This window comes from Macaca thibetana, chromosome 2 (genome assembly GCF_024542745.1).
Source record: "Macaca thibetana thibetana isolate TM-01 chromosome 2, ASM2454274v1, whole genome shotgun sequence".
Lineage (NCBI taxonomy): Eukaryota > Metazoa > Chordata > Mammalia > Primates > Cercopithecidae > Macaca > Macaca thibetana.
The window spans coordinates 90,901,343-90,924,124 of NC_065579.1; the positions used below are offsets into that span (position 1 = coordinate 90,901,343).

General features: G+C 39.0%; 1 protein-coding gene and 1 pseudogene across 6 annotated transcripts in view; both read right to left on the reverse strand.

Annotated features, from left to right (window-relative positions):
* Window positions 1-22,782, reverse strand: part of TRANK1 (tetratricopeptide repeat and ankyrin repeat containing 1) — a 123,873-nt gene that overhangs the window by 38,535 nt on the left and 62,556 nt on the right. For all 6 annotated transcript variants that reach the window (XM_050780262.1, XM_050780261.1, XM_050780264.1 and 3 more), the window contains 2 exons: window positions 12,677-12,847; window positions 2,997-3,158 (listed from right to left, as the gene is read on the reverse strand). In XM_050780262.1, the coding sequence (XP_050636219.1) occupies window positions 2,997-3,158; window positions 12,677-12,847 (333 nt within the window). The remainder of the gene's footprint in view (window positions 1-2,996; window positions 3,159-12,676; window positions 12,848-22,782) is intronic.
* On the reverse strand, window positions 12,854-18,739 carry LOC126948487 (chromobox protein homolog 3-like; annotated as a pseudogene).

The window sequence follows — 22,782 nt, forward strand, 5'->3', positions numbered from 1 at the left end:
ATATCCTATGAAGGGTAGAGACCCTGACCCAAGAGACAGAAGAATGATGACTGTGTCTTTACACAGAATACTTGAATTCAGAGTATTCTGCTGAGATCAGAAGGGCAAAAGCCTGACTTAAATTTTGCATGATATTAAGAGTGTCTTTTCCTAATAAATACTGAAATACAGAGAGATACTACAGAACAATTAAAAAGTCAAGAGCCATAAGGTAACCATGAGAAGATGGTTTATCTCTTAATTCTTGATTTTTTATCATGATAAACAAATGTTTCCATCTGATCTTTGATGTCTAAAGACAGGATAAAAGTTATTCCACTTCATACTGCTGGTGAATCTTAAGAGTAGAAAACTTGTTGTTTTTGTTTTTGTTGTTGTTGTTGTTGTTGTTTGAGATGGAGTCTCACTCTGTCACTCAGGCTGGAGTACAGTGGTGCGATCTCGGCTCACCGCAAGCTCTGTCTCCTGGGTTCAAGCCATTCTCCTGCCTCAGCCTCCCAAGTAGCTGGGACTACAGGCACCCGCCACAATGCCCAGCCACTTTTTTGTATTTTTAGTAGAGACAGGGTTTCACCGTGTTAGCCAGGATGGTCTCGATCTCCTGACCTTGTGATCCACCTGCCTTGGCCTCCCAAAGTGCTGAGATTACAGGTGTGAGCCAATGAGCCCGGCCAAGAGTAGAAAATATTTTAATCAGATCCTCAGCAAGTAGATGGCCAGATTTAGCAAATAAAAACATAGGATGCCAATTACATTTGAATTTTAGATGAACAACAAATAAATTTTTGTATAAGTATATATATATGCAATATTTGGGGACACATTTATACTAAAAAATTATTCATTGCTTATCCGAAATTTAAATTTAACAGGGGATTCTGTATTTTGTCTAGCAACCCTACCACTAAGAAAGCAGGGAGATATAGCAGAAGGGGAGAAAAATCAAGGATTACCTAAATAAGAGCAACTTGATTTGCATTTGCTAGTTTTTGCTTCCCATCTTTTTCCAAGTTTTCTTAAAATGAATATTCATTTTAATATTTAAAATGTTCATTTTAAAATAAGAAGAAATTAAATATAGGCTAGTCTATCATCTTATTTTAACAGGAATCAAAATAAAAGTGTAAAAGGCAAACTATTTAAATAGGCATTTGCAATTTTTGTCCCCCAGAATCTATTCGCTCATCATCTGGTAACAGCCCTCTCCCACCTTCTGGCACTCTTCGTTGACGTATGGATGGGATAGGGTAGCATGTGATTTGGACCTAAGCCAATCAAGAATCTCCATCCTTCTGATCACATTTAGCTACAGAGGTATACATCACGATCCGAAGTGAAGCCTAGGACATTTGTTCAAACCACTGAGAGAGAGAGACAGATGGGTCCACAAGTCCAGAAATGTGGGACAAGTCAGAGATTAGAGACCTCAATCACATTTCCACAGAGAGTCTGAGATGGAAGCCAACTAGTGGAGAGCTGAGTTGAAAGATGGGAGACAATGGGTCGTAGTGACATTGGTGAGCTCCCTGAAGCCAGCTGTACTTGAAGCCAGCCTGGCATTTTTATTATGAGAGTCAAAAAAGTAACTTTTTTGCCAATTTTTAGCCCATTGGAGTCTGTCATTTTCAATAGGAAGAGCTATAAATAGCCTACCCTATGGCCAGTTAAGGATACAAAGAGGAAAAAAAGGAAAAATGAAGACAGAAAAACGTCAAAAAGGTTGGGTGGATTAGAGACCCACTCAACTCTGGAAGACAGTTAAGGGAGAGACTTTCAAGAAAGGTACAGAGAGTAAGGAATAAGAGGAAAGAGGAAAGTAACCAAGCCAAAGTGAGAGAAAGAAGAACCCACACCAACACTTACAATACCCTACAGAGAAACAAAGGAGGCATAGGAACATAGTCCATAAGACACAAAGGACATTGGAGAAGCAGCATTCCCATCACATGGGCTCTTAAGAGATTTTTACCAAATACCATTAAATAAGGTTTTATTTTCACAACCCTAAATATAAATGAAGACAGTCTTCATGGGCCATGGATCAAATGACATTAAGTCCAAAAACCAAAGGCTCCCTAGATGTGGTTTGTACAGAATGTCTACATCTAATTGATCCCATACAATGTGGCCCCATCCTAGAGTGTGTTTAACAGGTATGCTGGTTATCTTTGACTCACTGATACCTAGGAAATAAAGGCTGACAACCTAACCTCATCTCATCCCATCCTAACAGCTAATGAGTACTAGCATTTTATGTGCAGGACATTAGACTAAGTGTTCTATATCCATTATCTCATGAGGTTAGTCCCCTAACCAAGGCAAGGGGATGAAGAAACTGAAGCTTAAAGAGGTTAATTAATTGGCCTAAGGTCACAGATCTGGTATGTGGTGGAAACAAGACTTGAATGCTAAACTCCAAGCCTTAAATACTATCATCTGCTGCATACCCTGAGTATTTGAGGTTTCTCAGGCCATGCCTTCCTGCTCTCTTTGTAAAATGGAGACATCTCAGCCTTATGAAGTGTTCATTTTAAAAATACTAAATTTTACCTACTTAGAATTTCTAGAATCTTCCCAAATTATTTAAATTTTTGTCATCTAAAGTTCTTTTCAGGAAGTTTCCTGATTTCCCCATAATGAAAAAGAACACTCAATTCTACAATAACTTTATACTCCAACATTAGCCAATATGTATAGAAGAGAGAAATATCTATAGTATTTTTTAAATGACTGTATATGCAAATAGTATTTCTAGAAGGACACATAAAAAACTAGTAACAGGTTGTTTCTGGGGATGGGATTTAGGGGTTGAAGTTCAGGGGTATGTAATAGATTTTACACCTATTAAAAAGAACGCTCTGTACTGTGTGAATGTTTTACATGTAGATACATTATCTTTATTTTTTTTAATTAATTTCTGAACAGATATTAGAAAATAATTTTAATGAACACAAATCATCACTTTTAACATAATTGAATGTTGTGGGAAAAATTACCTTGCAGAGTAGAAAGGAGGCGCAAGAACTTCTGAACTACTTCCTGCTTCAGAAAGTTTTTATGCAATAACCGGTTTCCTGAGTTCATATACTTCACCAGCTGCTCCAAGACCTTCCTGAAAATGTCATTTTCACTAGTGGGTCCATCACCATTGCTGAATCCTACAAAACAGCACCAGGTAATGCTTCTGAATACAGAAATTACAGCTGTTACAGATTGCAAAAATAACCACAATTCTCCAACCTTCCATATATTCACATGCTGTGCAATGTGACTTCGCCACTCCTCCCATCAAGAAGTGGAGCCTCTTTCCCCTCCACCCTCCCCTGATTCTGGACTAGCTTCATGACTTGCTATGATAAATAGTATGCAGTAGATGTGATTTTTGTGCCAGTTCTGAGTCTGGGCCTTCCAGAAGCCTTGTATACTTCTGCTGACTCTCTTGAGGCTCTGCCTTCATCATGTAAACAAGTCAAGCTAGCCTGCTGAGAGACAAGAGACAACATAGAATAGGAAGGAATCGGCCTAGTTGTCTAAACTGAGGCCCTATAGATGTGAAATAAACCAGCCAACATCAGCAAAGACTGCAGACACTTGAATAGTTCAATTAAGGCCGTAAGAACAGCCCAGACTAAATTGCTGACCTGTAGGATCAGGAGCTAAATAAATGCGTGTTGGTTTTTTGGGTTTTTTGTTTGTTTGTTTGTTTGTTTGTTTTTTGAGATGGACTCTCACTCTATTGCCCAGGCTGGAGTGCAGTGGCATGATCTCGGCTCACTGCAACCTCTGCCACCGGGGTTCAAGCAATTCTCCTGCCTCAGCCTCCTGAGTAGCTGGGATTACAGGTATCTGCCACCGCGCCCAGCTAACTTTTGTGTTTTTAGTAGACAGGGTTTCACCATCTTGGCCAGGCTGGTCTTGAACTCCTGACCTCATAATCCACTCCCCTCAGCCTCCCAAAGTGCTGGGATTACAGGCGTGAGCCATCACACCCAGCATGCTTGTTGTTTTAAGCCATGAAATTTAGGGTATTTTGTTATGCAGCAATAGATAACTGATACAACAATTCAGGGAGTGATAGCAGAAAGATGGCTTAGCACACGGCAACATCCAACTACATGTCAGCCACCCAAACTTTTATATCTTATTTGCAAGTGGAAAAGGCCAAGTAAGGAGCCATCTCTCTGGCCGAGGAAGGGAAGATAGTATCTTTTTCATTCAACTTATTTGATAAAGTAGTCATGATGAGAAAACACCCACTGGCTGGGTGCGATGGCTCACACCTGTAATCCCAGCACTTTGGGAGGCTGAAATGGGTGGATTGCTTGAGCTCAGGACTTCAAGACCAGCCTGAGCAACATGGCAAAACCCCGTCTCTACAAAACATATATAGGTACACACACATATACATATATATACACATATTCATATATACAAATAAAATACAAAAATTTGCCAGGTATAATGGCACATGCCTGTGGTCCCAGCTACTTGGGAGGCTGAGGCAGGAGGATTGCTTGAGCCCAGGAGGTTGAGGCTAAAATGAGTAATGATTACACTACTGCACTCCAGACTAGGCAACAGAGCAAGACCCTGTCTCAAAAGAGAGAGAGAGAGAGAAAAAGAGAGAGAAAGAAAGAAAGAGAAAGAAAGAGAGAAAAGAAAAGAAAAAAAGAAAGAAAGAAAAAGTCACTGATGAACTGTTGGAAAAAAAGACAAATTTTTTTATTAGGTATCAAAAACTATTCTTAATTAAAATGGAATCTTACTGAACAGGTAAGGGAGCAGGACTGGACATTTATTTTCACACCAAGTGAAAAGAGCCTGGCCCAGAGTGGCACTATCATGGTTGTGAAGAGATGAATAAATGTCCAATGTCATGTTCTACCAGAGTGGGAATACTTTAAAAGAGACAGGCTATTTGAAAATAGGAAAAAAAATTAAAAGCATCCTTCAGTCACGTTCCCCAGTAGTAGACACTAGATTTGCTCGCGATTTTTTAAGGAGGAAGTTTATTAAGAAGGAAGACCAGTAGGGGAGTAGGAGAAGCACAATAAGGGTGAGAGAGGAAGCTAAACCCACGTATGCACTCAAGCAAAGTCCCACAGAGGGTGGCCTCAGCCTGATCCCACAAGAAGGCTCTGGAGTGTGAGTCATACTTCAGAGAGGTCCCTCTGCAAGGCAAAGGAAATGGGCTTTCATATTCTCACATCTATCAGTTGCTAGCTACAGGCTGCCTTTGGACAATATAAATTCCCAGACATTTCTGGTTTAAAAAGAAGCATGAGCAAAACAGCTGCTATAAGCCTAAAGGCAGTCTCTTGAAAACAAGCCTCAGGTGCTGACTTTTCAAACTGCACACACACCAATGTCAGGGGGCACCCAGAAATGGTAAAAGGGATCCAAGGGAAGTCAGACAGAGCTCTCCAACATCTGCCACACCTTCTGACACACATCTGAATTACATTTCAAAAACTCAAGTCAGAACACCAGAAACATACACACATCCACTTCTGGGGCAAGTACTCATTGCCCACTCTAATCAAGAGACGTTCAGGTGCCAGGCAGAAAGAGGATCCACTATAGCATCATCCTCCAGAGAACAGAAAATGATAATCATTTGGCAAAAAAAGACCCACATCACCTTGGCTGGAAGCTCACTGAGATAGAAATCGTGTGTAGTAAAGCAATATCTGGCTAGCATCCCTGAACTTTGCCCTCCCATCTTCATCATAAAATACCTATGAAGACACAAAAAACGATGAAAACTCACAGTACAGAAAAATATATATATATAGGACCTTTAGTAAAAGATAAACTTCCTTCACTATCAAGCTGATGGAAACTTGCTGCTTGTCTGCCTGATAAAATCTTTGCAAAAACATCATTCTTCCCCCAGGAAAATAAGTTTAGTAAAAAACTCACATGAAAATGAACAGAAACATACTAAGCTCAACAAAAGAGACAATTAGATGCAGCTGCATAATAAATACATGATTACATGGTTCAGACTTGTTAAGAATGCAGTTATAGATGAGCAAAAGATTGAAACATCAGGAAAGAAATCAGAGAATGATACAGATGGAAAGTTGCTAAATACTGACAAATGGTGTCCCTTGGTAGGAGGTCTGTGGGTGACTTGTTTACTTCACTGATCTTTTCTGATTTTGTTTCTAAATTTCCATTAAGCTTAAAAAGAGTCAAAAGAAACATCAGGAAACAAAGTTGCTTATGCATTATAATCAAGAGTTTTTTAAAAGATGACTACATAAGTACTAAAAAACAAAAGACTGAATACAAATGTGCTAACATGTAATTACAATAAATTTGCTTTTACATAAAACTATACTTTTACAAATTTTCAACAATGATCACATTTAGCAAATACAGCAGGTCCTCAAATAACATTCTCTTCAATAGTTTCATTATAATATGGATGAGAAAACAAATTGGGTCCTCACCAGGGACACTGTGTGGAGTTTGCATGTTCTTCCCATCTTTGCATGGATTTTCTCTAAGTACTCAGGTTTCCTCCCACACCCCCAAAGATGTGCATGATAGGTAAACTGGCACGTCTCAATTGTCCCAGTCTGAGTGAGTGTGGATGTGAGTGAGTGAGCCCTGCAATTGAATGGAATCCTGTGGAGGACTGGCTCCCACTTGGCTCCCTGAGCTGCCAGAATAAACTGGCCACCTTCAACACTGAACTGGAATAACTGGGTAAATAAATATCTCACTTGTTTTTACTAACGTTTCTTAAATGTATGTATAGCTCACATTTATTTCCATGTTTAATATTAGATCTTTATTTAGAAGTTTGGTGATGTTTTTGTGACCAAAACTATGCCCTAAGAACTTAACTCTTGTTTGTTATCAATTAACCTATGGTAAAACTGGTTTCGTTATACATCATTTTGCTTAGTCAGTTTCCAAGAACCTGTTAATAATGTTAAGTGATGACTTACTGTGTATATATGCAGATTTGAAATTACAAATTAAAAAGCTCTTCTGAAGTTGCAACCATAGTCAGAAGTAATAGAAAATAGAAATAAATTATTTCAAAGGAGGTTTCATTTTTGTCCAAAATCTTTTTATAAGGTTTAAAAAGCAAAACTGTTAGGTTTTATTACACATATTTCTATCCATTTAAATTTACATTCTCATCGCATTTTATAAAATAAAATATAAATATGTAACTAAAAATGTGTGGAGTAAGACTAAATGACCATATCACAAATACATTAATTTTTTTCTGGCAGGTACAATTACAGAGAATTAATAGTTTCTTTTCTACATTTCATAAATTTTCTAAATATATAAAAAGATTGGTTTTATAAAAAGGAAGAAGTATGACAGACATCCTTTAAGTCTGCATTAACTGAAAACAGGCACTGTTCTGGTGCTGAGCACAGCAGAAAGCAGCTGGCTCCCCCCTGGAGGACCAGAGAGATGAGGTTTCAGAGGCCTGATGTAAGCTGACTCGAAAAGGCCAAGAACTAGTAAGTCAGAGAGAAGATCACAAACAACTGTGAGGAAAACAAAGGCTCCAATCTTGTGGTTCTTGGTCCTAAGGAAAGAGCCGAGCAGCAACAGCAGGTAGAGAAAATGGACATGCTGCCATCTGGTGGTGGCTGTGAAAACTGGATAAAGACAGTTCTGTAATCTTGACTATTTAGGACTAAAGCCTTGCTCCTCAAAGTGGTCCCTGGCATGCCCTGGCAGCTAGTGAGAAGTACAGAATCTCAGGTTCTGCCCTGAATCTGCTGAATAAAAATGTGCATTTTAGCAGGCTCCCAAATGATTCGTGTACATGTTAAGATGGAGAAACACTGGTTTAGAGAACAGCAGAAATATTTAGCAAGACCCTTTATTTCTCACCTAGATGCCAAAGCAGCCCCATCCGAAGAGATGAGGACCACTGTTATCAGCAAAATGGGTACAGCAAATTTGAGGAAGAGTCAAGGGAGAAAGTGTCTTTCATCATGGTCTGTAAAGTGGAATGTTCATTCATCTGAGTGTAAAACAACTCATATCCTAATGTTATTTTGTACTCAGGACCATAGATGCGAAAAACAAATGTTAGGCACAGGTACAGCTCCCTAGCAGCAGCTCTTCCAAAAGATAATGCTTCCATCTGTCCCTTTAATGGATTAGGATGGGGAAGGATTAAGGTCCATAAAAACAAAGTGGATCCTCCTTCATTCCCATGGCCCTGCACCTCCTCCTTTGATTCTCCCATAGTCTCCTCAGCTACTGTTCTGGATAGAAACATCTTCTGGGAGCTAAAGTCTAAAGCTACATTATCCCATACATGGCCACTAACTTACATAAAATTACAGTTAATTAAATAAAATTAAATGTCTGGTTCTTCAGATGCATGAGCCACACACATTTCAACTGCTCAACAGTCACATGTGATGAGTGGCTATCATATCAGACAAAATAGGTGTAGGACATGTCCATCATCTAAGAAAATTATACTTCATGGACATGGTCTAGAAAGATCCCCCAGCCCCCGCTTAGTGGGGCTTTAAACTTTGTGCCATTGGTAAAATCTTAGAAACAAAATGTATGCATGTAACTCTGTACAACTCTCTGGATGTATAAAGGAACAGTGATATTCAGTATATAATTTCATTTGAAGATCATCACCTATGGAGTTCACATAGGCTTTAGGCTTCTCCATGAGTTCTACTGCTGGGCCAGGAGCCACGGCTCACGCCTGTAATCGCAGCACTATAGGAGGCTGAAGTGAGTGGATCACCTGAGGTCAGGAGTTGGAGACCAGCCTGACCAACACAGTGAAATCCCATCTCTGCAAAAAATACAAAATTAGCCAGGTATGGTGGTGCATGCCTGTAATCCCAGCTACATGGGAGGCTGAGGCAGGAGAATCACTTGGACCCAGGAGACGGAGGTTGCAGTGAGCAGAGATTCTGCCATTGCACTCCAGCCTAGGCAACAAGAACAAAATTCTGTCTCAAAAAAAAGAGTTCCACTGCCTAGAATACTTTGGGAAATATACGACTCCACCTTGCCAGCCCTTCCTGATTAACTTATCCTCTTTATAGATTTTATTTTACTACCTTTCACTCACGTTTCTCTATAGTCTTTCAATATTCCTCTAGCACAGCAAGAAAATCTTTGTGACCAATGGTCTGGAAAACTTTACAGAAATCAAACATCCAACAAGTTTACCATTGAGTATGGAAGGCTTTAGGCTTGACTGCATCCACTACAATCACAGGCTACCTGGTGAGCCAAATGGCAAGCCTGGAACAATGCACAGTCCTCTCATGCATGCTTTTCTGCCAAGCAAGTACAGGTGAATTCTAATGAGTGAAAAGGGGACACACTGAGATTCTACTAAGTCTTTTCTCTTGGTTCCAAACCCGGGTCACATTTAACTGGTGAAGGAGAGAGAAGAGCAGCGAGAGCAAGAACCTTGCCTCAGAAGACAAAGCATTTTTAGGATAAACAGATATTCAAGGATTGTATTAAACAAGGAAACTAAAAAAAAAAAAAACCTAAAACCTTAAAAACTAAACCAACACGAATGACTTAGGTCAAAGACTTTAACACTAAATAGAACATACACAGTATTCTAAGAACTTAGATTAAAATTAATAGAAGATAAAATTTGCAGGCCAGCACAGTGACTCACATCTGTAATCCCAGCACTTTGGGAGCCCGAGGCGGGCAATCACCTGAGATCAAGAGATCAAGACCAGCCTGGCGAACATGCTGAAACCCCGTCTCTACTAATAATACAAAAATTAGCCGGGTGTGATGGTATACACCTGTAATTCCAGCTACTCAGGAGGCTGAGGCAGGAGAAACGCTTGAACCCAGAAGGCAGAGGTTGCAGTGAGCCGAGATCACACCACTGCACTCCAGCCTGGGCAACAGGAGCGAAACTCTGTCTCTTAAAATATATATATATACAGATAAATATATACATATATATGTTGCAAACAAGTCAGCCATTTTCTACCACTAAGTAGTAGTTCTTCTTTTGCTGTTATTTTAAAATCTGAAAATTTACTGACCTGTTTGGCTACTTGCAGTTTCTCAAATCATGGAAACCATTCTGAAACTGAGATGATATGCATAAGCTCTCAAAAAGCATTCCACAGTAATCTATTCATTATACTACCTCACAGAAGAAATTAGTATTCCTAAAAACAGGAGGTCATTTAAAAACTAAACACGGTATGTCAAAGCTTTGCAAGAACACCCATGAAGAGGGGGAAAAAAAAAGAGGGCTCTACCCCTCTCTCCTGTTCTCACAGTCTCATAGAAATGACACCTTTAAAATAAATAATTAAAAATTAAAACATAAATGGGGAAATGGAGTTGAGGGAGAAGTGTTTTAAAAAGCAACTTTAATCTCCCTCACATAAAACTTTTCTCACTCCGGCAATTGCAATCATCTACAGCCTGACAGACTATCTCCGACCCCAACATATGCCCTCTTCAGGTTGCCTGCAATTTGCTGCCCACTTGCACATTCAAGGGAGGGAGTGTTTCTAGGGAAGCACATTTAAATAACTGCAGGAAATGCATGCTAACCAACTATTAAGTATTAATCAATCTAGTCCTTCAATCATAAATACAAACCATCCAAAGATCAGAAGATAATTAGGGAAAAGGAATAGCACAAAAGAGAAGCAAGAAAATGAGTCAGGTCAGGTACGGTGGCTCACGCCTTTAAGTAATCCCAGCACTTTGGGAGGCCGAGGCAGGTGGATTACTTGAGGTCAGGAGTTCAAGATCAGTCTGGTCAACATGGCAAAACCCAGTCTCTACTAAAAATACAAAAAGTAGCCGGGTGTGGTGGTGCGCACCTGTAATCCCAGTGACTCAGGAGGCTGAGGCAGGAGAATCGCTTGAACCTGGGAGATGGGAGGTTGCAGTGAGCTGAGATCGGATCACTGCACCCCAGTCTGGGCAACAGAGCAAGACTCCATCTCAAAAAAAAAGAAAATGAGTCAACTAACCCCAAAAGTAACATTAATAATTCAGGGAAGAAAGGAGAAAGTTTTTTTAAAAAGTTATTTGCTTTTTTAAATGCAATTCAAGAAGATGTGGCAAATATAAAACATGAATAAGCTTCTATAGATAAGAAACAATCAGAACACAAAGAGTTCTCAAAATTAAAACTATAATTTTCCAAATTAAAAAATGCAGTGATGGACAAGATGAATTATAAAAGTAGAAGCTTTAGACGAATTTAAAGATCTGGGAAGAGAAAAGGAGATAGAGAGTGGTAGGGAAAGGTACAGAGACATATATTATAAATTCAAGAAGCTCATCCATTTAATAGCAGTGGCAAAGAGAAAAAGAGACTTGGATGGGAACAAAATAATAGAAGATAATTCCTCTGGGCTAAGAAAACAGAACGCAAGGGGCCAACAGGTGCCAAGCCGGAAGAATGAGGAAGGACTCACATCTAGATACATATAGGGAAATTTCAGGACTCCAAGGACAGAGAAAATTCTAGAGGGGGAAAAAATGAGACTGACATCAGACTTCTATCAGTAGTAGTGGGGGCTAGAAGATAATGAAATAATTTATACAAAGTTATGAGGAACAAGGTTTTACAGTATATTTCATAAAACTAAGACAGCATAAATACTGATGAACAAAACAGAAAAGGCTGCCATTAAACTATGACATATCACTGATTATAAAACACATTCCCATTTCAAAGAAGTTAAAATTTGGCAGGCGGGAAGGCAGGGAGTGTAACTTACTATTGATGAAATAACAATGCCTATATTCAGACAAATTATCCATCAATATGAGGATAAAAGAAAGACATTTTCAAAAATTCTGTAAGTCTACTATCTATGCCTCCTCCATGAAAAACTTACTTGACCAAGTACTCCAACATATCAAGGAGGAAATCTATGTGGATAACAGTACCATAGGAGTCATGTATGAGTGTTAGAACTATAAGAAGTATAAAAATATATACATGTTTCATTAAACTGAGATGCTTAAAGAGTATCACATTTAAAGAGCAAAGTTTTCAGGACATTTGGTGATTCCTTTCTATGGGTCTGCCCATGTTACTAGTTGTAGAAAAAGTAACATTTACATAATCTTACTACCATGAAAATGTCATTCACTAATTTGCAATTTTTAGAAGCAATCTGTAGATGAAGCATGAAAATCTCAAGAGTTAAGAAATAGAATATAAATAATACAAATAGCATTACTAGACGAAACCCAACAAATGGGACTGACACAGCCAAGCACTTCATCTTTTATGTGGTCTTGTCAGCAGATGCTGTCCAAAATTGATAAACCAAGAAATAAAGACATATGCGTATTTTAAATTGTTGGCCATAATTGTTTCTAAGGAATAGACTTCATTTTTGTTATCTCATATTCTAATTTTTTTCCTTTTTTTTGCTGTGTACATGCATGGGAAAAAAAAAAAATCACCCACACTGTCCAAAGGTGGACTTGGAAAAGTTCCCAGAATGTCATAGCATCTCTCTAAATAAGAGCTGTCTCATTCTACCTTTAAAAAAAAAAAAAGCAAACAAGTTTTCCAAAGATTGGTAGGTCTCACTTCCATATATATACCAAAAAGAGATAAACGGATTTGTATCTAATGTCACAGAACCAGTTTTATGCCCCCCAAAAGTTAATACACTGGAAGCTGTACCTGATAGGTCCTTAGAACACGTAGCTAGCTTTTCCAAGTGACTGTTGATTTTCTCGATGGCTTTGAAGTTCTTATTCCTCTTCAGGACATCCACAACAGACCGAGACTGTCGATCCAGCAAAGTGGGATCTGCCCCAAAGCGCAGGAGCATCTGCACATCCTCTGTTTGTCCTAGGGCAGGCCAAAATGAGAAGGGGGGTTTGTCGTGGTTCCTACCATAAGATGTCCCCATGAGTGCTCTTCTTCTCAATCTCCTCCCAAGCAGCCCAGGGCAAAAGGACTAGGGTCCTCTGTTTGTGGAGCCTCAACTGCTAGCCTCAGGTAGTCCACCCAACTCCCTGAAGCAAGGAGTTCTGTGGAGAGTGGGAAGGACAATAGCTTTCAAGAGGTTCAGAAGTGCGCTTCTCTCTACCTTTCTCCCCTCTCCTTGGTAACAAGCAAGGAGAGGGGGAATCTTGTTACTAGGCAACAGTTACAGCTGTAAGGATAACATCAAGCTGTGACTTCAGATTTCTTTATTCCCTAGAGAGGAAACAAAATATTCTTCCAGGAGAAAAGTCTGCCTGGAGACAGGACATGAAAGCAGTGATTGCTTTGGCATCAGGGGCTGTTTTGTTGTCACTGTTACCACCCTCCTAGCCCCAACTCCCTGGATGCCAACTCCATTTGCTGCTCTGATGTATCTATTTGCCAAGCATCAAGGTATGTCTGTGGTCACAGATGCAACTGTTTGCAGAATGAAACAGGTATATCCCTGGGGGTACACAGGCTTAAATGGGCACAGAAAGTTAAATGAATCAATGCCTAATCTCCAACTTCCATATGTAAGCTTTCCTAAAATTCACCTCCTGAGAAGGCAACTGCCCTTCTCCCACTTTACAAAAAAAAAAAAAAAAAAAAAAAAATTAAGTCATATTTCCTGCCCATCGAGAATCTCACTGTGGTAGGCAGAATTCTAAGCCCCCAAGATTTCTGACCTGCTGTGCATCCACACCTTTTCCCAGTTACTCAATCAAATACTAGCCTAGGTCCTGCTGTGATGAAACTTTGCAAATGAAACAAAGGTCCCAAATCAGTTTACCTTAATATAGGGAGATTATCCAGAGAGGCCTGATCTAATCACATGAGTCCTAAAGGTTAAAGTTCTAGAGGTCAGAGATTCAGAGTATGAGAGGGATTTGATGCACAAGAAATTCTCCTCTGCTGGTTTTGAAGATACAGGAGACAGGACAAGGAATGTGTGTGGCCTGCAGAAGCCAAGAGCAGCCTCTGGCTAATAACCAGAGCAGCCTGTAGCTAGTAACCAGCAGAGAAACTGGGATCTCAATCGACAATGGCAAAGAACTGGATTCTTCCACAACCATGTGAGCTTAAAAGACGGCCCAGAACTCCAGATGAGAACACAGTCAAAGCCAACACCTTCAGCCTTGCAAGACACTGAGCAGAAAACTCAGTCACATCATGTCACTTTACTGACCTAGAGAACTGTGGGCTAATAAACGGGTGTTGTTTCAAGCCCCTAAGTGTATGGTGACACAGCATAACTATAATATACTGCCCCAAAGGAGGTTAAAAACTCCTCACCTCCAAGGTATCAACCCAAAGGACAATTAAAACTAACTGATACCTGCAAAACCTCTTTTAAAAGGCACTACATAATCTATCCTTACCTACTTCCCCCCAGAATTTTATTTTTATGTTTAACAATTATAGAAATTTTACTATATTTATGTTGTTTTGATAAGCTTCATATTGATAATTAGTAATAATTCAATCCAGAAAAAAAGTAACGCTTACAGCCTTACAATCACAGAAACGTTGGAAGGACGTCATTTCCATTCTATTAAATACAAGTAAAGAAGTGAATTAACAGTTTTATTTTAAAATATCCATGTGTACAAAATTATACAAAATTCCACATATCAACTTAAATACCTACAGAGAGGTACACAGATTTTCAAAATTCTTTAAGGGGATAAGGAAGCAAAATTTGAAAACCGCCAACAAATTAGACTTATTTTTTTGTCTCGTCAGTATCCATTCTCCCTTTTTCTGAGAACCACCCAGTTTTCCTTTGAGAAAGCACCTCCTCTCTCTCAGCCTTACCTGATTTGATGGTGTGAACACCAGAAAGACAGACACACACCCCTGTGACAACCACATTCTCTACCACTTCACCAACGCCCAGGTCCAGGGGCTAACACTTAACCAGGATCTGGCCACTCAGATCATTCTGTTCTTCTGGCTCTGTCCCATACCCTCTTCCAGGGGCTAAATCCTGGCCAGGGCCTTACCAATCAGATCATTCCATTCTTCTGGCTCTAGTGATTCATTGGTTCATAGAGGACATGTGACCAAAGTCAGGTCACTAGGACACACTAGGAGGACTTGTACTGAACTATCGGGAGGAGGCATCCTCTTTGACTGAGATTGACAAATTGGCAGAAAGTAAGCCTGAAGGTTCTGGTGGCCTTAACTGAAAGGCAGCCTGTCTAAAAACGAAACTAACAGAAAGAAGAAATAACCACAAACCGCTATTGATGAAAACAAACAAACGCAACAACTCTCCCAACAACACTTTCAAAATGAACATATCAAACTTGATTTTCATTAGAACATAATTATTTCTTCACACAAAGGACTAAGAGGCAAGACAGACTCTTGAAGACAGCTTTGGAGCGAGCAACTGAATCAAACTCTGGAGTCTTCAGTCATATGAGACAATAAATTCTCTTTCTTGCCTAAACCAGTTTGAATGTAGCTTCTAACCAAGACACATGCAATGATCCAACCTCACTTCTTCAATTTTAGGAGCTAACCATATCTAGACTTGGGTTCTGCTGCTGCCCAGCTCTGGTGAGTTCCTGAGCCCCTGCCGTCCTGGGCCTCTCAAATCTGTATGCACCAGAGCCAAAGAGACCATTGTAACAACAAGCACCCACCAAACTACAAACAAAGCTGAAGATTTCTAAGGCCCAACTGATGCTGCAATTTTTTCAAATGGGTTTAAAATTTAGGCCAACTTAAATAATCTGGAGAGTTCTTGATTCTGTATGTACCAAAAAATACTTAAGAAGGAGATAATAAACTCAGTGTTCAGGCAACATTTCTGGGGTTTAAGTTATCAATAGCTTTCAAAATCCAAATACATACCAATATGCTAGCACATCTTAAACATATATGCTTTTACTTGTACATCATAAAATATTTGCAGAAAAAAAATCTAAGATATTAGTAACATTCATTCCTTGGTGCCTAATGGACAGAGAAGAATAGAGACCCTTGATGTATACATTTTGTACCTTTTGATTTTTTAATATATTTAAAATTCAAATAAAATAAAAATATATCCAAATAAATAGCATGTACAATTCCTTCAAACAAGCAACTTCTTAACTAGGAAATCATCCTATAGATACAACCCCACTGATTCACAAACATATACGTAAAAAAGAATGGTCTCCAAGCATTGTTTTCAATTGCAAAATGAACTAAAATACATTTAACCATCTATCAGTATGAGCTGTTAAAAAAATGAAACTGCCATGCCGATACTATTAGGGAAAGATGACTAAGATACATTGTTGCTGAACAGAATGTAGAGCGTACCTACATTTATATTTAAAAGGGAAAATACTGGCATTATAAAAATACATTACTGGCAAAACTCACAAAAAAATGTTTTAGTAGTTGATTTTGTAGAAAGAGATTTACTTTTTATCACATTCTTTGGAAGTGTCTGAATTGTTTAAAGGAGTTTAAAACTATGAAACTATGTATTGACCATCGTTCACCAGTATTTTAAATAATAAACGATATACAGTTGGATAACATTCTGATTAATACCAAGTTGTTTTTCCTGGCTTCTGCTGAACAAGTAAAACAAATACTGAAAAGACTGAGCGTACATGTGAGGAATGAGTTGAGGTAAAGAAAAAACATGCGAGTCAATAGTTTAGATCGGGGTCCCCAACCCCCCAGCTGTGGACAGGTGCTGGTCAGTGGCCTGTTAGGAAGCGGGCCTCACGGTAGGAGGTGTGTGGAGGAGAGCGAGCATCATCACCTGAGCTCCACCTCCCGTCAGATCAGTAGCAGCATTGGATTCTTGTAGGAGTGCAAACCCTATTGTGAACTGCACATGTGAGGCATCTAGGATCTATATTGCCACTCTTGAGAATCTAACTAATGCCTGGTAATCTCAGGTGGAACAATTTCATCCCAAAACTATCCTCTTCTCCCACCCCCAACTACACCCCACCATCTGTGGAAAAATTGTCTTGCACAAAACCAGTCCCTGGTGCCAAAAAGGTTGGGGACCACTGGATTAGATTACAAGAGTTTGTTCACTCATTTACAGCTGCAGGTCCTAAACTGCCAACATCTCTAACCATCTGATTAGTTTCCATGAGCCACATCTTAGATATTCCATGAATCATGACCTTTTAGTCAATGTAGCAACAGGGATTTCAACTTACATGTTCTTACCTGTAAGTGAGGGCTACACAACTAGAATACATGGATACCAGGAGGGAAACAACAGACACTAGGGCCCACTTGAGAGTGTAAGGTGTAAGGAAGGAGAGGATCAAAAAAAACCACTTATCAGCTACTATACTTACTACCCAGGTGATGAAATGATCTGTACACAAAACCGCTATGACATGCAGTTTACCTATATAATAAACCTACACATGTACCCCCCTGAACCTAAAATAAAAGTTCAAAACAAAAAAGAAAGAAAAAAAATGGCTCACTAAAAGAATCTTTTTAAATGCCCATTTAACTGTCTTGTTTAATTAAAACGTACTAGGATTTTCCTAGTTTCCTCATCTTGGATAGGGAGGCTGCTGGGTTGTTGGCAATAATAAAATTTTTCTTTAAGGAATTTTGCTAACAAACCATTGCATTTTTAGATATAAATGCTTTTAAATTATCAATTTAAATTGCCTGACTAATTAGAATCATTTATTTCACTTGATACACATGGCTTCAGGAAAATTTTCAATTTACCTGGAAGTGACTTATCCCTTGGGTTGCTCAGAATGATTGCATATTAGAAACATGGGCTTCCCTGTGACTTTTGTTTTGGCAATTGTTTAAAGAAAAAGAAAGAAAACCATTTACATATACATACACAAAACAAAACAACCAGAATGATCCTCAGGCTTATGAGAAGCCAAGTTATGATTAATGACTATGAGAATTTCCCCCAACATTTAGAAAATCTGTTCTCTACTGCAGAGGAAATAATATACCATGGTATCGAATGCTCTTTACTGATAAAGGAAGCAACTACAGAGAGCTTTTGTTTCTTTGTTCAAAGTAACCAGTGCTATTGATGAAAAAAACAACAACAAACCCAACAACTCTCCCAACACCATTTGAAAATGAACATATCAAACTTGATTTTCATTACAATGTAGTTATTTCTTCACACTAGTAAATGAAAAACCAAGACCCAGATTTTATATTTTATATTATACACACACACATCATCATCATCATCATCATCATCATCATCTTCTGGACAAGAATGCCAAGTTAGTCTTTCTTCATAAAAAGCAATTACAATTTAAGAAAAATCCACACTTTTCTCTTTTGCCAGCATCAAGTTGGCCTCATTTGAATCTTTCCATCTCATGAGAAATATCGATTCTCCATTGCTGTCTGTGGCACCAATTATTCTTTCAGGATTAAGACCTCTAGCAAGCCCTCTTGGTTTCTCAGCAGCATCTTTTTCCTTCTTGGATTCGCTGTCATCAGATTTACTGTGAGATACAGTATTTTGTAATTTCTTTTCTTTACTTAATTTGGGAATTAATAAATGCTTCAATTAACTCTGGAGAATCTAAATTTTCTTCAGGTAACCAAGCATTGTTTCACGATGTTCTTCCATCTGCAGGTCTGTAGCATCTGTAAATTCCTTCCACTTGAAGAAATAGCCACTTTCCCTTTCACTACGTATCAATCTACTACTTTTTCCACCACAAATTCTCTAACGTTTTTACTCTTTCCTTTCTGTTTTTTTCCCCTTGTTTGCAATGTAGCTTAATTGGAGGCCATTTTCTTATTGCACACTTGAAGAGCCACTATTCACTGCCTCTCAGCAGTTCTGGGTCATGGGTCTGTGGCATCTCCAACCCTGTGCACCTTAAGCTCAAGCCAGATCCAATGAACTTTTTTTTATCAAAAGCATGAACTTTCAATATTTTCCCCCTTTAAAATATTTTTTCAGTTGAGATACAGCTCATATAACAAAAAATCCATTCTTTTAAAGTGTATTGTTTGCCCGGGTGTGGTGGCTCATGCCGGTAATCCCAGCACTTTGGGAGGCCGAGGCAGGCAGATCACCTGAGCTCAGGAGTCCAAGACCAATCTGGCCAACACGGTGAAACATCATCTCTACTAAAAATACAAAAATTAGCCAGGCATGGTGGCATGTGCCTGTAGTCCCAGCTACTCAGGAGGCTGAGGCAGGAGAATGGCATGAACCCGGGAGGCGGAGCTTACAGTGAGCAGGGATCACACCACTGCACTCCACCTGGGTGACAGAGCGAGCGAGACTCCATCGCAAAAAAAAAAAAAGAATTAGCCAGGCATGGTGGCACATGTCTGTAGTCCCAGCTACTTGGGAGGCTGAAGCAGGAGAATCGCTTGAACCCAGGAGGCAGAGATTACAGTAAGCCGAGATCACATCACTGCACTCCAGCCTGGGCGACAGAAGGAGAATCTCTCTCAATAAATATAAACTGTATAATTTAATTAGTTTTAGTGTATTTATGAAGTTGTACAACCATCACCACTATCCAATTCCAGAACATTTTCATCACCCCTAAAATAAGTCTCATACACGTTAAGTTGTTCTCTACTCCCCTTCCCCAACCCCTGGCAACCAGTAATCTACTTTCTGTCTCTAGGATTTCCTTATTCTGGACATTTCATATCAACGAAATCACATAACATGTGGTCTTTTTTGTCTGCTTCTTTCACCTAGCATAACGCTTGCAAGGTTCGTCCGTGTTGTTGCATGTATCAGTACTTCCTTTTTATGGTTGAATAATATTCCCTTGCATGGATATGGCATATTTTGTTTATCCATTCCTCAGTTGACAGAGATTTGGGTTGTATCCACTTTTCTGGCTATTATGAATAATGCTGGCATGAATAACCATGTATAAGTTCTTATTTGGGCATGTTTACATTTTTTCTGGTATATACCTATGAGCGACATATTTGGTCTTATGGTAACTGTTTAACTTTCTGAGCAACTGTCAAACTGTTTTCCAAAGCAGATGCAGCGTTTTTCTTACCCACCAGCAATGCATGAAGGATCCAAGTTTTCCATTTCCTTGTCAACATTTGTTATCTTTTTTTATTTTAGTCATCCTGGTGGGTATAAAGTGTACTGAAAATTTTTAAACTGGTTTTTAGAAAGGTGATTCAAAGACGCCTATAACACATGAATAGGCAAAGAGATAAATAGAATAAAACAGAAAGTTCAGCATTAGTAGCATCTCAAATTACTGAGGTTAAGACAGACTTTTAAATAAATAGTACAGAGACAAATAGGTAATCATTTGGAAGAAAGTAAAGCTACATTCTTACAATAAACTACAATGGACCAAGAATCTAAATGTAAAAAAATGAAACACTACAGGCACCTGAAGACAATACGGGTGAGTTCTTCTTTAACTTTGGTGTAAGGAAAGACTTTGTAACTCCAAATCTGGGGGCAATAAACAATAGATTGATAAATTTGACTATATAAAAAGAAAAACAAATTGCATGACAAAAAACACCAAAGTCAGAAGACAACTGACAAACTAGGAGAAAATAATTGCAATATATACCACGGACAAAAGCTAATGAGCAAAGAATTCCTAAAAATTGAGGACAAAGGACCAAAAACCATATAGAAAAATGGGAAAGAGCTATGAACATATATATAATTCATAGTATTAAATGATTCTTAAACACATTCTTAAAAGTGCAACCTCACACTTAGAGAAATGCAAATTAAAACTATACTGAAAAAAACAATTCTCACCTATGGGATCAGAAAACTTTTTAAAATAAGACAACAAATTCTACTGGTGAGACTGTTGTGAGAGAAGCACCCTCACACATTGTTGGTGGTAACTCAAATTGGTACAACCCTCTCCTGGATGAAAAGTTGATATTATCTAACAAAACTACATATGCATTTATACATATGAATTAATATGGAGTGGTTTCCAGGACACACTCTCAGTGAAAAAAATCAGGTGAGGTGCAATGGCTCATGCCTGTAATCTCAGCATTTTGTGAGACCAAGGCAGGCAGATCACTTGAGCCCAGGAGTTTGAGACCAACCTGGAAAACATGGCAAAACTCTGTCTCTACCAATAACAACAAAAAAATAGCCAGGCATGGTAGCATATATCTAGTCTTTGCTCCTCAGGAGGCTGAGGTGGGAGGATCGCTTGAGCTTGGGTGCGTGAGGCTGCAGTGAGCCAAGACTGCACCTCTGCATTCCAGACTGGGTGACAGAGTAAGACCCTGTCTTAAAACACACACACACACACACACACACACACACACACACAGAAAAGAAAAGAGAAGAAAGAAAAAGTGCCAAAGAGTAACTACACAACGAAACTCTTCACGAAAAAAAAAAAAAAAGGAGGTATAAGAAAATAGCATGTGTGTGCTCATTGCTGCAAAAGAAATCCAGAAAGAATAGGCCTGAAATTAAAGAAACTGATAATCTATAAGACTGGATGGGCAGGGGGCAGAAAGGAGGAGGAAATGGAAATGGCCGGGGAGCAAGGATGAGAAGGAAGTGACATTTCTCTAAGCTTATCTTTTGTTAAGTTCTGACTCCTAGAATGATGGTAATATTTCACAGGCCCTTCATATACCCAAACTATAAACAAAATTAATCAGGATGTGGGGCGAATCCAAAAATGGAACACAATCACTAAAAAAATGAGTCTGAGTGTTCTACAAATTATTAACAAAACCATAGTAAAGGGGGTGGGAAAGAAAAGAACTACCAGTATCTTAACAGGATGCTCAAAGGCTAAAGACAAAAAACGCTGAATATAAATGAACATAAAATGAATATAAATCTAGTCAGTAAATGTGTTTCTCACAGAGGTATTATGGGTTACCTAGTCTGAAACTCATAGACTGAGTAAGTATAAATATATTGTAGATGAACAATGTTACAAATAAAAAAGGCTGAATGATCATGGTGTTTGGACTGGAATCAGAGGTATCAGTATAAACTCATGGTTTTTAACATAGACATACACAGAGAGATACAATAATACAGATCTGCAACTGTATTATTGATGTACATCTGTATTATATAGATCCTACATCTGATTATATACTACTTCATCAGTTAGTGCACATACACGTATGTCCTAGCTCTTATCTGCCGAGAAGTCCTAGAAACAATGACACTCCACTTAGCAATGGCATACCTAGTACCAGATCTTGTATCCTCTAACATGCTCCGATAGGAACCAGGGATCCTTAGAGAAGTGGATGATTCCAGGGCTGGGACAGGGAACACGCAATATGAACGTGGAACACCTTGTGGTGTCTGAAAGTAAGGAAGTGCTCAAATAAAGATGGGGACTTTTTAAAGGAACACAGGGGCCAGTCTGAAGAATGCCTTATGGCTAAAGCTGGAGCAATGTTAGCAACAAAATAAATAATCATAGCATTGGATTTTATCCCATAGAATAAAATAAATATCTGAGTCCATACTGAAATCATTAAATAATTGAATATACAGGGAGAAGGAACAGCTCTTCATTACAGAAGAATTCCAAGAAATAGGGTGGGAGTGGTAGCTCACGCCTGTGATCCCAGCACTTTGGGAGGCCCAGGTGGGTGAATCGCCTGAGGTCAGGAGATCGAGACCATCCTGGCCTACATGGTGAAACCCCATCTCTACTAAAAATATAAAAATTAGCTGAGCGTGGTGGCATGCACCTGTAATCCCAGCTACTCGGGAGGCTGAGGCAGGAGAATCGCTTGAACCCAGGAGGCAGAGGTTGCAGTGAGCCCAGATTGCACCACTGCACTCCAGCCTGGAGACAGAGCGAGACTCT